The sequence below is a fragment of the Mandrillus leucophaeus genome, unplaced genomic scaffold (genome assembly GCF_000951045.1).
Source record: "Mandrillus leucophaeus isolate KB7577 unplaced genomic scaffold, Mleu.le_1.0 Scaffold15, whole genome shotgun sequence".
NCBI classification, from domain to species: Eukaryota; Metazoa; Chordata; class Mammalia; order Primates; family Cercopithecidae; genus Mandrillus; species Mandrillus leucophaeus.
The window spans coordinates 4095699-4112896 of record NW_012101476.1 but is presented as its reverse complement, the minus strand read 5'-3'; the positions used below and the strand labels follow the sequence as shown (position 1 = coordinate 4112896).

General features: G+C 42.7%; 1 protein-coding gene across 1 annotated transcript in view; it reads left to right on the top strand.

Moving 5' to 3' along the window:
- The window catches only part of CELF2 (CUGBP, Elav-like family member 2), a 124619-nt gene that overhangs the window by 45762 nt on the left and 61659 nt on the right, over positions 1 to 17198 (top strand). Inside the window, exons 3-5 of the mRNA XM_011974900.1 lie at positions 1065 to 1199; positions 9860 to 9939; positions 13974 to 14132. Coding sequence (XP_011830290.1) covers positions 1065 to 1199; positions 9860 to 9939; positions 13974 to 14132 — 374 coding nt within the window. The remainder of the gene's footprint in view (positions 1 to 1064; positions 1200 to 9859; positions 9940 to 13973; positions 14133 to 17198) is intronic.

The following is a 17198-nucleotide window of genomic DNA, read 5'->3' as shown; positions in this document are numbered from 1 at the left end:
TGTCTGTGATGTCCTTAAAAAAAAAAAAAAAAAGTCCCCTCTCCTAAAAAGGACTCCAAATGCTGTCTTTAAATCAGTTTTAACCTCGCCTTTCAGGCTGAAAGTAGTTCGCATGTCCTGAGCACAAGCATGGAGATTTCGAGGAAAATCTCCCAGGTCCCGTGAGGTACAACGTGTCTTGTCTTCCCTACCGTCAGGTGCCCGGGTTAGAATCTGCGTGTCATCCTCATGATCCCCAAATGCACTTTCATTCCCCGAGAATCTTGCCTTCCGGTGGTTAGTGCAGTATTGTTTCCTTCTTGATCATTTGTGAAGGACTGGAAGCTCAGGACCGTCCAAGGTGTTTCTCCAGCAGCAGCAGCGCCGTTCTCCTCTCTAGAATCGGCTTCCTGTTGAGCCGTAACTAAGCTGGCTGCTTAGAACTAGGTGCGGGGCCTGGTTGGCACTGCATCACCAATGTCGCAGGAAGGAGGTACTTTCCTAGCTCCCCAGAGCCGGGAGAATCTCTGATCTCTTATTCTTGTCTAGATCAGCAGGGATGAAGCTTTTTGAAACAGAAAAATGTTTTCTTCCCTCGAATGCTTTGTGCAAAGTTTCAGGCGCTGTTTCGCTCCAGCTGCCCCTGTTGTCTTTCCTCTCCTGGCCTTTCTCTGTCCCTGTCATTCAGGTTAAAAGAACATCTACAAAAAAACCCAGAATGAAATCTGTATCCAAAAGTATCCCCAGGGAATGGTAGTGTTGAACAGTTATACAAGTACTTTGGAATTTTAGCACATTACCGTTAATTTCTGAATAGGAGAAAATAACAGTATTCCATGTCATATTAAAACATTTTGTTAGTAAGCACAAGCGCACGGGGTAATGGGTTCAGGAAGCGCCAGGTGGGAGGGAGTGGCAGGGTGGGCACATGGAGGGAGGAGGACGGCTGGACATCTGCAGGGTTGGCCTTGGGACACGTGCCTGGTCTCACATGGCTGGGGCCTGGTTTGATGGGGTAATGAAGCATTGATTACAAGAAAAAAAGATGAAATGGCCTTTGCTCATTCCTTACTTTTATCTCCTAGCTGTGGAAGATAGAAAATTGTTCATAGGAATGGTTTCGAAGAAATGTAATGAAAACGACATCAGGGTGATGTTCTCTCCATTTGGCCAGATAGAAGAATGCCGGATCCTTCGGGGACCCGATGGGCTGAGTCGAGGTGAGTGTGCTGTCTGGAAAGCCTCTCCCCTTCAGTGCTAATTGGAGCTCTGTGTCACAGTCGAGACAGATGTAGGCACCGCACACGGCAAGAGGTCACCCTGTAATACATCCCGTGTGATAAAGTTATCCAATCTGAACTTTTCACCATAGCTGAAATGATCACCTTTGATTTCTCCCATTCAGAAGGCCTTGGTGCCACCATATTAGCTCAAGTTATCACTGTCAGGTGTGCAGCCAACAGGCCGCCCTACTGCTAGGCATCCTTTTCAATCTCAAACCGAGGTGGATTTGGTGGGGGGAGGTGCAAGAAGGAGAGGTAGAAAATGAGAAAAGATATTTGTTGTGTTCCTCTTAGTCCTCGGGCTTCCTGCCTGTGCCTGAAAGAAATGTTAAGAGTATGTTAAGAGTACAGTGACACAAACCAGGAAAAAAGCGCGTCAGTGTTCACATGTAGTGCAGAGCAAATAGGGACGTAGGGTAACTGGGCCTGTCTTGGGGTATTAGAGTTTTATTTCAAAGAATAAAACTCCTGGAGTCCTGAGCCAGGGGAACTCTTTAAGTGACAGAAAAGTGACTTGACCCTGAAGAAGATTGTAGGCTCTTCTTTGCCACTGTGATAGAAACAAAAGCTGTAGCTCAGAGCCTTGACAATAAGCCGGTATTTACCAAATAGTTAGAAATCACTGTTGTCTTTCCTGTTTGCCTCTCCCTTGACAATGCTGCACACCTCCTTCCTGAAAACACTCATAAAGGCTGATGCTGGAGGTTGACATTCGTCTGACTGCAGTTCCCTGAATCAGTCCGAGGTGGAAATGTATATATACAATATGTTTTTTCACTGCTTTTTGCTCTGTCGCCAGGCCAGAGTGCAGTGGCGCAATCTCAGCTCACTGCAGCCTCTGCCTTCCGGGTTCGAGCTATTTCCCTGCCTCAGCCTCCCAAGGAGCTGGGACGACAGGCACACGCCACCACGCCAGGCTAATTTTTGTATTTCAGTAGACACGGGGTTTCACCACGGTTGGCCAGGATGGTCTCCATCTCCTGACCTCGTGATCCACCCGCCTCGGCCTCCCAAAGTGCTGGGATTACAGGCATGAGCCACCGCGCCCAGCCTGTTTTTCACTTCTTACAAGAAATCCATATTTTTAGCAACATGGAGAGGTTTTCATTCTCTCATTACTGAAGTTACCAGTGCAGTTTCTGTGGGGCAAATGAGGAACTTGATTTCATTCTCAATCTCTGGCTCTGGGCCAGCACTGCCACCCCAAACCCCATGTTGAAAGAAAAGATTAGCTCATGAGGACGAAAGCACTAGCCTTCACCCTTCTCACTAGTTTAACCTGACTTCAGCACCACGTGAGGAAGAACATTTGCTCTTTTGATTTTTAGACATAAAGCTTAATGATGTCAGCTGGTAGAATGGAAGACCGACAGAACAAAAGTTCCCACCTACAGCCGCCTCCAGAGCGCCAGTATGGAGGTAGTCTACAGGAAAACTAGGAGGAGGTGGAACCACGCCAAGCTTTTGATTCATGTGTTTTCTTCTGAAGGTGGTTTTAAAAAAAAAAAAAAAAAAAAAGGTGGCATGGAAATCACAGTTTATGCATTCTCTAACAATTCTGAAATTTTGTTATGTAACACTCACTTAGAAGATGTGATTCTCTAAAAGCTGAACTAGTCCTTGTATTGTGATCCTGGAATAGCAGATCCAGTATCCGGGGCGCCTCTGCAGCCTTTCACCTGTGTCATCGTCAGGGGCAAGCAAAGCCATCCATCGCTGTGATAGACCGCATCACCTCTGGCTCCTAAACAGCCTCACCAGCGAAGGGATACTAGCATGTCCTCCTAGGGGCTCAAACCAGCCAACCTTCTGATCACACCTGGTGGTCCAATTCTTCATCATATGTATCTCCACTTAAGCAGACAAACCAGGAGATAGAATACCGTGGGAAAAGACAGTGTGGCTAAATTAAGAATAAAATATGTAGAAAGATGTGATCATATTTTTGTAATTCCTTTTCTGGTGCCAATTTAGTCATTAGAATCCCTATTATCTCCTGTTGTTATTCTCAGTCACACTTCAGTGTTACCATTGGAATTTTCATTCTCCAGGATAGGGAGACACGGCACAAATTAAATTAATCATAATGAAATATATAATGGCTTAGGGGCCAATGACCCCAAGTTCCAATCCCACAACTTCTACTGAAATGAAATAGAACTTTAGTCATTTTATTTTCTTACCTCTGTCCTAAGGTTTCCCCATTTGTAAATGACAGCGGTAAATACACCTGCCCTGCTTCTCTTGCAGGGGGTCGTTCATTACTGGTTTGGTGGCTTTTCGCCTGAGCATACCATCTGCATGGGTTAGTGGAGAGACCCCGGGTGAGCAGTATGTGTGCTTGATTTCTGCTCCCCCTCTGCTGGCTGGCCGATCTAGGCAGTGACTCTGGCGCACTTTCTCTGTCTGTCCACTGGGGACGGTAATGAACAGCATTGCCGCCTGCAGCGTTCAGAGCTCCTTGAGCATACATCAGTTATTTCTGCAGATCAGGTTTTAAAGCAGCCAGAACCTCCATGGGAAAGAGCAGGACACACAGTACTTAACAAGAGAACTTAGCTAATTTGATCTGCCATTCGGTTGATTAACCAGCACTTGACACCAGAAGCAGCCTGTTCCTGCAACAGGTGACAGGGAGCGCTCTCATCAATATTTTATGCAAATGCTGGCTCAGTGGAAAGAGGAGAAAACTTTTCCCTCCCCATCATTTTTTTTTTTTTTTAAACAGCAGAAAAGTAATTTCTGGTGAACTGATGAGAATTCCCTATTGCAAAAAAAAAAAAAAAAAAAAAACTCAGGGACTCCTGGCTACAGGGGCCTGCTCCTGAATCAGTGTATTTGTTAAAAGCACAATTCACTTTCATGCTACCATTTTGCTTTCATTAAAGAATTGCAGTTTTCAATCAAATATGAATAAGTATCTCCCATTAGTGGCACTGCAGATAAAGGGCATTCAGCATTTCTGTTCTCAGTGTCTATTGCTGGCTCAGCTGTTCAAAAATAAATAAAAATTAAGTGAAACCAAAGCTTGGCTGCTCTGCCCAGTACCTTCCAACACAAAACCAGGGTGTACCCTCTTCTGTGAGAAAGCTTTAAAATCAAACTCTTGGATCATGGTGAAGGAGAGGTGCAGCTGAGCGGCTCACTTTTCTTTCGCTGCTTTTGCCCAGTTCACCTAGGAGGACAAAGACTAAGGAGGCAGCGAGTCTAGCTGGCTCTTGCGGATTTCTGATATCTTTTCTTCCTGCCCCATCAGTAGTTTCAGGTCCTCTCTAAAAGGCGTTACACTGAGGTTTCACCAGGCTGGCTGACCCAGTACCCCCGCCGTGTCAGAGGGGCACACTGCCCTGACCCACAGCTGTGCCCATCAAGCCGTGCTATACTTCCGGTTAGAATCACTGCCTTTTTTTTTTTTAAGTCGTGATCTACCTTTTGGCAAGAAAAAAATATATTTTTAAAATCCCATCTTACTCACCGGCCCCAGCCCGTGTTCCAGGGCAGATACCCTCAAGAAGTTGTCACAACTGTCCACGTGGAAAGCACCTAACACCTGCCAAAGCACCTGGAGCCTCTCGAAGATCCGAGGACTCTTCCTGGCTCGAGGCAGCGTGGCCGTATCTCAGTATGCGTTTCTCCCTTTGGGGAAGTAACCCATTCCGCCATCCTCTCTAACTTGGAAAACACTGAGATGCTTTCAAGCAACGTTAGGATGCTCAGCACCTTCTGCAGCGGCTGCTCAGCCTCTCCAGGCCTGCTGTAGAGCCGTCATGGAGGAGAGGAGCAGGATGCCATGGGCCCACGTGTGGCAATTCAAATGAGGTGTTTGCTCTCAGAAGCAGAGCCTGAAGTTTCTAAGCCAAATGTACTTAAGCGACAGCATCATCCTAGCATGTTGATTTCCTAAAATACACACGCTCTCACTTACCCACAATCCCACAGTCAGCCTGGGCTATTTAGGTACAGGGCTTTCTGCACTGTGGCAGTTGAATATCTGTAACCCAGAGACAGTAAAGGAGTTTATTTCATTCCCCCCCGCCCAGCCCCCACAAACTGTAGGCAAATCTTCACTGCCATTTAAGGTAACTTTCTGCTTGTTTAAGAATATTCCAGCTGTGTTTATGGTGTTCCAACATTCCCCTGCCAAAACCCTTGACAAATGAATTGGCAATATTTTCAGGGATGTTGGCAAGTACAGACTGGATTTAGCTATTAAATCCTCATTTGTTTTTGTCATATCTGATCAGAATACAGGGATGGGCTGTTGACTATTACAACATGTACACAGTGCTTGGGAGGCTGACGCAGGAGGACCACTTGAGCCTGGGAGTTCAAGACCCGCCTGGGCAAACACAGCGAGATGCTATCTCAAAACAACAACAACAACAACAACCATGTACACAGAAATGAGTCCGTTTTCACACATTTTAGCTCTGCCCATACAGTACCTAAACATTCAGATGTGTAGGAACTCTGGCGACATGGCCCCCTTGACTCCTGACTGCATTTGCCATCTTGTTCCAAATACAGACTTCCTATCTTATCTCAGGGAGGAGGTTTTGCCGGCTATGAAGTAGGTCCTAGTCTGTACCCAGCCTCGCATGCCATAAATGAGTGATGTCTCTGTGCCAGTTTTAAATAAAGTAACCCACCATCAGGGATGGCGCATCAGAGTATTAATTCTTAGGCCCCCAATATTATATTGATAGCGTATGTTTAATGTTGCCACTGCTAAAAAGATACAAGGAAGATTGGCTGCATTAAGATCTTTCTTTGGTTGACTAGGGACTTCTAAAGAAGTTTTCCATAGGTTAAAATCTCCTTCGTCCTACACAAGTTAAGTTATACGTCTTTCACCTGAAGTGTAGTGGGCGCTGCACGTACTCTTTCAAAGAAGTAACAAAAGCAAAAGGCACTGGCATTGTTCATGCTTTTAAAAGTGCCTGTACTTTTTTTTTTTTTTCTTTTTTTTGGTGCAGAGCAAGAATTCATCTAGTTCTGAATTCTCTTGCAGCTGAGGGAAAAAAACGTGGAACACCTGAGTTAAGATATCCTTTCAATTGAAATGACAAGTGTAATAGATGTGTTCCAAAATCTTCTCTGTGACAGGGCTACGTGCTTTCCTTAGATCTTGTCTGTAGGAGGAAATTACTTTGAGAAACCTTTCCCCAGTCAATCATTTATCTGTTTTAGCAGCAAGAAAGTAACCTCACTGAAATGAGAGGAATGCAGCTCCTTTCATTTCTGTTAGCAACCCCTAACATTCTGAAAGTAGAGATAATAAATAATTGCAAAGGTAAAATTGCAGGTTGGCTACATTTACAGTTGGATTTTTTTGCTACTATATACGTGGAGGTTTTCAGACAGTAATATACATGTTGTCTTACCAAAACTCCCTCCCCACCCAAAAAAAGAAAGAAGTATGGCTTCATTATTTTGATACATGTGTATTTTTCCCCCAGCCTTGTTTTTCGGGCATTTTGGTCAGTAGCCAGAGAGCTGATTGCTGAGACCTGACATTGACCAGTCTAGAAGAGTTAAGGGCTGATCCTACAGGATCAGAGCATTTGTCCTGTAAAGACCCAGTGAACACCACTGCACCCAGATGCTCATTTTTAGTAGAAAGGGGATAGTTACAACCCAAGTTATTTCTGTCCAACGGAAAGCCTTCTGGTTGGCTTGAGAGGAAAAGCCAGCAGCCAGTCTTAATGGTAGGGACTTATGTGATGCTGTGTTAGTATAAACCCATACATTGGAGGCCTAATCCTAAAGCCACCTGTGTGTTTTTAGTGATGTTGAAATGAAAACTAAAATCTATCCATAGGACTTACCGAGACCTCCTGTTTTAGAGAAATGGCAATGGTTAACAAGCTACCATTGCAAGAAATAGTTGACTCTGAAGTTGCTTGACTTCATCCAGAGTGACACAGAGTGACATTTTTCAACAGGCACTCCCACTTTATAAATGACACCGTGATTTTTTTCTCAAGTAATTGAACACAGCACACAATGCAGAACTTGACAGAAACCCCTAAGGAGACAGCTTCTCTCTTACTGCACCACTGCCAATAGAATTAAAAGGTTAAAGAAGTCCTCAGATGTGTCAGACCATTTTTTTGGGTGGGGTAAGGATTGTATCATTGGAAGCATCAGTCAGGCTTTTAATTGCATGGTTGTTAGAGGAAAGGGCAATGATTTGAGTTTATAGAAACAGAATTGTATTGTTCTATTGATAATACTTCTGAGGCCTGATTATTGCTGTATCTTTCTCACTAAGTTACTTTAAAAAGTTCTGCATATATGAAATTGTGGCAAATGCATAAACTGTGCCTTATTGATTTTTGTTGACATTTTACATGTTTCTTACGCATTTTTACCCTCCATTTGGAAACTGTCAGCTTGGCACATGGTACTGGATAATAAGAGCAAATGAAGTGAATGCAGCAATCTTCCTGACTATTAAAAGCAGAATTAGCCCAGCCTCCGCTTGGTTTCAAATCTATCTCCAGTAGATGATTTGCCTTTTCCTCCATTGTAGTTTCAAGACAAGAAGTGGAAAAATAAAAATCTCTTAGTGTTATTTCCTCTGTTAATAACGCCAGGGATGATGAAAATGCTTCTGAAGAGATGTTACTTGGAAACAGATGGTAAATTTGGATCATCTCAGAGCTCAGCATCAGTATGGAAGCCAGTGGAGGTCCTGTCCTCTGTCCCACACTTACATCATCTAGCTGCCTTAGAGAAGGCCACCAAATTGCTTTTATTGATGACAAAAGCTGCAGTCAGTCTTAGTAGAGCTAGAGTGTTCAGATAGTGAGCTTCATCTGCTGCCGTGCTGTCAGAGAACCACGAGACAGCACGGCATTCACCGTGAGCTGGGCTTCATTCCGGCTTCTTCAAGCCAGCTTAGCCAGGAGGCGAATGTGAGATGAGTTTCTCATGTACTCTGAGTTTTTGTGTATTAAAAATTATAGCATGATGCAAAAAAAAAATGCATTGACTTATTTTCATGACTGGATGTCGTTGTGCTTTGGGGATAACAGGCAGGCATTGCTTTCTCTTATTGCTGTTTGATTAAAAGGTGCCACTACAGTATTGACTTGATAATCTCACCAGGTACTCGTGCAGAGCAAAAGAAGAATATTATGGCTCACAAATTGATTTACATAAACCAAACAATCTGCTGGTTGTTTGAATGCAGAATGTTCTATTTTGCTTATTGGCCACAGGGGCAACAATCTTGCATTGTTGATGCCAGAATTCTGCTTTTCATGCATTCACTCTGAAATGACAATAGACTTCAGCCTCTCGGTGTTTAGATCTGCTTCATTTGGAAATCTTTTAAGTAGTAATAATAATGTTTTGAGGAAATTGAGTGGAACACTGAATTATTCTCTGATACCTAAGTTCAAACTGTGCAAGGCTGAAGAAGCTGAAAATCAATGCACTTTTAAAGTCATTAGAGATCATAAGTGAAATAAGTCTGTTGCTTTAGCTAACCTTTTAGTGTGCTGTGGTTTTATTATAAAATCAGCCTGAATCTGCATTAATTTCACAGTCTTTTTCTCTAAGAAGCCCAAGGGTGCATGATGAATAAAATGTAAATTTGAGAAGGCACTGTTTTTATTAGTGAAAAGGGCAATGAGCCATGTAGTTGAAGCAGTGACCTGCATGGTGGCCAAGGCTGGTACAAGAAGCAGGAACAGGCACTACAGAGTCTAGTTCTTTTACAGCACAAGAAAAAATAGGCACAGAAAGTTTCACTGGTCTTCCGGCAGATATCAGAGAAATGTACATTGTCTAGTGTATGTTAGACTTAAGGTCAAATCTTTGATACGTTTCAGAAATTGACAAGCCTCAAAAGTCTTGAAGATTTTATGCAAATAAATGACAATGCACATTTTTTACATTTTATAGCAGTATTGAATATTCTCAGAGTAATGGAGCATTTGTTTTTATTAAAATTAAAAATTACTAAATAGTTTGTAACAGATTTGGTATGTTTGTATTTGCATAGCAACAATTTATATTTATACATACATATATATATATATATATATTTTTTTTTTTTAACTACCTGGAAGGGATTTAGATACATTTGTTTGCTGACATTTTGAGCTCTTGAAATTTATTTGCTAATTTGCCCTTGGTGTGAGGATTTTCTTACTTGCCCCTTCAAAAATCAATGATAAAATTTGAAATACAAAGCCTTCATGTGTGGATGCCCTCAGTAAAGATCACCAGTCAAGGAGAAAATGGAAAATAGCAACTTTTTATTTTAGAAAATGCAAACTAGATCTTGCTGATTTCAAACCCTGTGGCTAAAAACAGTACCCAACTTCCTCCCCTAGTTTCCATTTAAAAAATAAACTAATAAATAAATAAATCTTTCTGCTTTGGTCAGATTAGCAAGTCAGCACTGTGAATAAAAAGCAAAATAAGATAAAACCAAAGAGAGAAGTTGTTTTATTTTTATGTACTACTGAGAACAGTGTCGTCTTGTGGCAGTTCTCGTAGACTGTGTTGGTTTAACAAGCGTCCAACCCTTTTGTCTTGTTGTTTTTTGTCTTTCCTGCTCCCTGTCCCCTTGTTTCCCACAGGCTGTGCGTTTGTCACATTTTCTACAAGGGCAATGGCACAGAATGCAATCAAAGCCATGCATCAGTCTCAGACCATGGAGGTACTGTATCATCTGCCCTTTCTTTGTTTTCTTTGTGCAAATGATGGGGAATGGTAAAGCAATTCTCTCCTGTGTGGATTGTTCACATGACAATCACAGATGTAAACTTTCACCATCTCAGTTTTCATTCATTCATTCTCATTCTCTCCTCCTCTCTCTCTCTTTCTCTATGCATTTTTCCCCTAATGACTTGAAATGCATTTAGTAAAACCTTCCACTTGCTCTCCAGTTATCTCTTTTGAGCCTTTTATTGCAGTGGCACGGGTCCTGCGATGTAAAATTGTGAGCACTTGAAGCCAAGTGTCATTCCGGACCTAAAGGATCAAATACATTCCCCACCCCAGGGTCGGTGTGGATGAAACAGTAACAGCCTCCCACCCCAAATTACTGCTTGCCCTGTGCTAAGTCCCAGGGTTCGTTCTTTTATACAGGGTCAAGTTATCTTCCATCTAGTCAAACCGCCTTGTGGTTTTACATCAAGATTGTTGGAGAAAGTTAATATTTATCCCACTGCATTTAACATTGAAAATGCAAATTTGGAAAATAGGATTTGTCTCCTTCCTAAAAAAAAAAAAAAAAAAAAAGAGCAATAACAAAGAAACGTAATAAAGGCTCAAATGTGGTCTCCTAATGAGAGATCATGGCTTTAGGAGAAGGTAAATACCCTGGTGTGGATGTACACCTACGAACCTAGATAGATGGCTCTGTACTTTTAGTCTGTGATTTGGGTCATGGCCTTTCAGAATTTTGCACAAAAGCATTCCAAGAGTGATATGCCGTTACTTCTTCTGTATTGTCTGATAGAATCATTTGGGAGTGCATGTTCTGCTGTATTATGTATACTGTATCTTTGTGTATGGGTGATCTTTTCTGGAGGTGGCCTTGTGGTGTTATCTGAAGCCATGTTTTCACATTTTGAAAAAAGAATATTTTCAATTTTATTTAATATGCAAAAAACTTTTTTCTTGATTGAGCTTCTGTTTCCCCCCCCCCATTTTCTTGGGGTTTTATTTTTTGTTTGTTTTTGTTTGTTTTTTTGCAATGCTGCCTCTCCCAAAGCATGCTGGGAGCTAAGTGATCATTATATGTCATGTTTTGTGGCAACTCTTTTATAGTGAATCGAAAGGTGGGTGCAGAGGGGGGAAGGAGTGTGCATGGCATTGTCATTCAATGTTTACTGTACTTTTCTGACTTGTGATACCAGCATTGCAAAGCCTATTGTCTTTTTCGAACATTGATCTTGACTTTGATATTCCTAACATATCTTATATAATCACTGTGTTTTCCTTTCAGTGCAATGCATTTTTAAGACACTCACAACCCCCTACCTGACGGCAAGCTCAGGTGAAAATCGGGCATGATAGGAGATAATGAGCAGGATTTGGAATGTCTAGGAGGCTAATCTTGTCTGACACGCAGTTACACATGTGATGATGTTTTGCTTCCCTCTTTCTGTTACCGAGGCTGTTCCATTCCTGTGGATTAGCCTGATTTCCAGCCACATTTTAATCTTCAATTCAGTTTGAAGATTAAAATGAAAGTGCTGTTAGAAGCAAAAAAAAAAAAAAAAAAAAAAAAAAAAGTCTTTACTTGTATTTATCTTCCATATACGCGTTTCATTCTTATTTTTATTTCTTGTAATTTAGTGATTTGTACCCAAATTGGTCTTACCTGAGATAATTTGGAACCTCAATTCTTCAGTGTTTCTGTTAGAACCACTGTGATCCCCATCCCTTCCCTTGGAGCCCCCCAGTAATGCTCAGAGAGCCACGGAGAACCCACGGGAGACCATGTAACCCTGTGTTCCTGTAGGAGGAGGACTCAGGACCATAAAGCAGAACTGGGCATGAACCAGGCTGAGAAACAGTAGGTTCCCATCATGGAAAGAGTTGGTTTGACCACTGGGGCATATTTATTCCTAAGCCCTTGATCCTTTATTATTAATATCTCTATTATTTAAAAACCAAATTTGGTGTACTTGTTTTTAAAACCAGACATTCATGCTTACACAGAGGAGCCCTCTGACACTTAAATTTCTTGTTTAGTTTTTTTTTTAATTGGCATTTAAATAGGAGGTTATACATTATGCAGTCACATTATAATTGTTTGACTAACGTTGTTTATTTTTTAGCTAATTACATTATTTCCAGGACTCTGGCATGTATCTTTAACCAAGATGTATTACCTAATTCACAATGACGTGAATGTTGAAAGAACAAGGTCTTAAAAACAATTAATTTTATATCGTGCCTTTTATTTCTCCACTTGCCTTCACTCTATCCCTGCCCTGTGTTTCATGGTTTAAAAAATTATTTTTTAAGCTATAATCATTGGCCTAATTTTCTGCTTTTATATCATTTTTTACTATTTAAGGAAGAAAAAAATAGATGTTCTGTTAGGAGAGATGCTATAATTTGTTATGGAACAAATTTGATGGAACAATGACAACCCTTTTCCATGCAAAACCCCCTGTCTACGTAATCTTCAAAGTATGTTGCTCTCTTTTAAGTGAAATACTGAAACATGGAACAGATACAGAAAAATGAATTACAAATTTTTTTTAAATGATGGAAATACTATTTTTGTGCAATTTACTGACATTTAACATTCTGTACCATGACTTGGCCTACCAGAGCTGAAGACCAATAGGCTGGAAGTTTAACACTGACATATTCATCTCATTTTTCTCACTTTTTTTATTAACAGACATGATATCCTCATGTATTCAGAACTGCACCCCAATAACTACTCAAGGTGATAAGGAAAAAAATAAATGCGTTTGTTTTCCAGAAAAGAGCAACATGACCCAAAGGGAATGGAACAGAGAATCTCATTTAAATAGGAATATAGCATTTCTGAGAGGAGAGAGAGAGAGAGAGAGGTCTATTATCATGCTGAGTTTCAATAAAAGTTTTTATTTTAATCACTTGGGTAGAATTACTTCTTTATACCTCAGCAAAATTGAACAGCTTTAATTGTGATGAAATGTGTAGGCAAGCCACACAAAGGAGAAGAAGAGGCTGGGGAAGGAGGTGGAGACTTCTGCTGAGTTACTTACCAAGTGGCAAATGTTGCAAAGGTGCTTTGGAAAGGAGGTCTTCGTGCTTGGAGTGTTAGGCCCTTATTATCCCCGATGATTTTATCTAGCTCGGAAGTGAATTCTGTGACCTTTGGCCATTTCTTTCTCACTACCCCTATTCCTTGCCTTTTAAAGGAAATTAAAACTGAAAGAAGCTGCTAGAATGGTGAGGTTCATTAGAGAAAGAAGCCAAGTGGACTCCTCCGTCTGCTGTTCACGGTCTATCTCCTTTGGCTAGAATGTGCTTCTGTTTTTTGGGTTTGCACCAGCTCCAGGGATGGCGGGTAGAGGGTAGAGCAGTTGTGCTGAGGGAAGAGGCCTCTCTGAAAACGTGAACGGTTACTTTGGAGAATGCCTGTGTTCTCTGAATATCTCCTGCCCTCATCCACATAACTAAAAGGAAGCCCTTCTCCCTATGATTGCTGGGTCGCTAGGATTTTCACAATCCCAAAGTTCACAGGTACATAACTGAAAATGGGAAAGAGTAAAAGATAAATGAATGAGAGACGTGGCCATTCCCATTACAGATTGTCCCCTTTGTCCTCTATCCATCTGTGGACACGGGCAGACACACAAAGCCAAGTCTGTCTTTAAGACGAGCAAACCGTGAAGCTCAATTAAAGAACCTTGGAAGGGTCTGTTGTCGGTAAGGAGGTCCTGCAAGGTTGAAGGAAGACACAGGAAGAGAGAAGGAGAGGCAGTTTCTAATCAGAGCAAGAAAGCAAGTGACTTCACCGACCACCAGATCCCCCAAAGAAACTACTGGCAGTATCTGGAATTTTCTGTTGATGGTACTGTTCAGAGAAGAAGGAGGAATATCAAACCATTTTAAACCATTTCAGCCCATTCCATGTGCTCCAGCCTAGTGCAGAAAGGTAGCTCCGGTGCTGAGTGTCGTGAGCGGATTCCGCCAGCCTGTAACCCCCTCTCCACTTTCCAATGTGTCTGACCACAGGGCTGCTCTTCACCTATCGTGGTGAAGTTTGCTGACACTCAGAAGGACAAAGAGCAAAGGCGCCTCCAGCAGCAGCTCGCTCAGCAGATGCAGCAGCTCAACACTGCCACCTGGGGGAACCTGACGGGGCTGGGCGGACTTACCCCGCAGTATCTGGCGGTAAGTGCTGGGCAATGCCAGTGTGGTCCTCACCCGCGGAAACTCTGCAAACTGACTTTTCCCCTCCCTGTGCTGAGGCATTCGTTTTCAGTACATTTTCAGTCTCGGGGAATTACTGAAATCAGCATTTATGCAGGATATTTTTCCAAGTTAGAATGATTCTGTTAAGAACAGGATTAATTGAATTCCTGCCTGATGTAGGCTGGGCAAAGTCCCACAGGTTAAACTTCTAACCCGTGTTTGAAAGGTACCCCAACGCCCTGAGTTAGAAGATATGCAGCTGATGATGTCACGAGAGGGAGGCCACTGGGCTGGCGGGCTCATCCTTGTCAGGTCAGGGTCTGCCGCAGCAGGACGTCAGGAGAAATCGCCCAGAACTTCTGTTCCACGATCCTGGCTTTTTGCAGTGGAACCAGGTTGATGAAATCAAGTGTTTCTTACTTCATCTATTTGAAACCAACAAAATTCTATTATTTCAAGCCTCAACAGACCCAGTTCTTTCAGCCATTCCTGACATCTCATGGTGTCTGAACTTGAGCTTTCTGGTTGTTTACTCATGCTCTCCATTTCACTTTGTCGGTGTCTTTATTGAAACACAGTGACCAGAATTTAAGACAGTCCCCACAGCGAGATCTGACCAGGACAGAGTAGTAACCCCTAGTGTGGACTTGAGGGCGTCTGACTGGAGCTTGAGAGCAGCATTTGTAGTAACCATGGCAGATGCGGGCTGGAAGGCAGCCAGTACTCTAAAGATTTTATTTTTATTTGAATTACTGCTAAATTGTGCTCTTCTACCCCATTTTTCTGCTTTGGAACATAAGTGTTGGACTTCACATTTATTAATATAATTTCATATTATGGATTTGGGCCTTTTATTCCAGCCTCAGAGGGTCTGTGTGTGTGTGTGTGTGTGTGTGTGTGTGTGTGTGTGTACCCTACATGTATTGGGTCCTCATTCTGTCATTTTACATTTTAACTATCCCTCTTGGGATCCTGTCACCCATTAGCTTTACTTTGTAGCAGAAGTTGTGCTATTGCGTCAAATTATCCTCCCTATTCCACCTTGGAAGGTGAGATTATCCAGCTTGTAGGACAGATGAGGAAAGGGAGACTCAAAGATGTTACATAACACCACCCAGAATCAACCAGCTGCTAGTGGCCAATGGGGCTTCAGCCCTGCGTGTCCCGCTGGCTGGCCATACCGCCTCTTTGAGGACTCTGGGTGCTGCCGTGGGTCACCTTCATCTTTTTAGCTGCCCCACCCCCAGTGCCCAGTGGGGTCTGGTATATAGTAACTCTTCAGTACATATTTGATGAATGAATGAGAAGCATCCTTTTCCTGTCTTCCTCTGTGCTGTTAGCAAAAGCGTTGGCTCAAGTTCCCATCACTTTCTGTCCATTTCTCTACCTTGTCCTTGAAGATATCATGAGAGATTTTGTCAGCTGTCTTGCCAGAATCTATATTTGCTCTGCCATTTTTTTCTTGACTTATCAGTCTAAAAATTGCTTTTAAAAAAGAAATGAGTCTAGCTTGACATTTGTTTTCCACAAATGTGTGTTGCTCAGATGCTCACAGACGATTCTGTGTACTAGAATTTTTGTCCGAGGCTGACATCATGCTCATTCACCTTCCTGTGCTTTCTAAGAGTCCGGCTTCCCCCATCCACCATTACTGAGACACATGTCCACTCTGTCCTCTAGCACATCCCCTGTGCCCCCACGGCTCACAGAAATCTCTGGCACATGTTTCTGGGACCGCATCTGCAAATTGTTTGTGTACGTGAAGGAGAGTAAATCTCAGCTTCATTTATAGAAACATGTTGTTAGAAGCTCTCACTACGTTTCCCTCTGCCACGGGTGATTCTTTCTTGGCCGTGTTTGTTCTACTCCCTTTCAGCTGAAAAGTCCTTTCTCTCAAAGAGCCCTTAGCTACCTTGAGTGGTAGATGCTGACCCTGGCTCACCAGAGGTTGGTTATCCATGGCAGTAATCCTGGGTGGTGGTTTAATGACACTCCAGGTATTTCCACTTACCTCAATAAGTGTTTTTAACTCCTCTAAACATCTTCAAGGCTAGCTTAATTTTTAAAATTTCAAAACATTGAATATGAGGAGGACGTTGGAGTTGATAAGTGCAAGAGAATGAGAAACCCAACAGATGAAACCAAAATAAGGCCTTACTATTACAGTGGACAGTCCCTAGCTTTTCCCACCCCCTCTTCCCCGCTCTCTTCCTCTTTCTGTGTGTGTGAGAATATGTGTGTGGGCAAGGAAGGGAGAGGAATGACTCAACACAGACTTTTCTTGGTTTTAGTACCTGATAGTATGAAGTCCCGTAATATCATTGTACCTGAGGCTTGAGTTGAATCAGCCAAGGGTCCCCAACCCCTGGGCTGAGTACCGGTACCAGTCCACAGCCTGTTAGGAACCGGACTGCCCAGCAGGAGGGGAGCGGCAGGCCAGTGAGCATTACTGCCTGAGTCCCACCTCCCATCAGGTCAGCAGCAGCCTCAGAATCTCCTAAGAGCACGAACCTGTTCTAAAGTACACATGCCAAGGGGTCTAGGTTGCGTGCTCCTTATGAGAATCTAATGCCCGATGAGCTGAGGTGGAGCAGTTTCATCTCAAAACCTTCCCCTCAACCCCTGGTCTGTGGGAAAATTGTCTTCCACGAAACTTGTCTCCGGTGCCAAAAAGGTTAGGGACTGCTGGAATCAGCCACTGATAATTCCACACTGCTTGGTGCTGTTACCTCAATTAGGATCCATTTTCGAGCCATATCCATGTGTAGGGTTTTTCATATCAAACTGGAAAGACCTGGACTTCCCCAGAGGAACAGTGTTCTAGCTTATTTCACAGAGCCTCAAATCAATTCTGAAAGCTTTTTTTTTTTTTTTTTTTTGAGACAGTCTCACTCTGTTGCCCAGGTTGGAGTGCTGTGGCACCATCTCAGCTCACTGCAGCCTCCGTCTCCCAGGCTCAAGCAATTCTCATGCCTCAGCCTCCTAAGAAGCTGAGATTGCAGGCATATGCAACCACACCTGGCTAATTTTTGTAATTTAACTGGA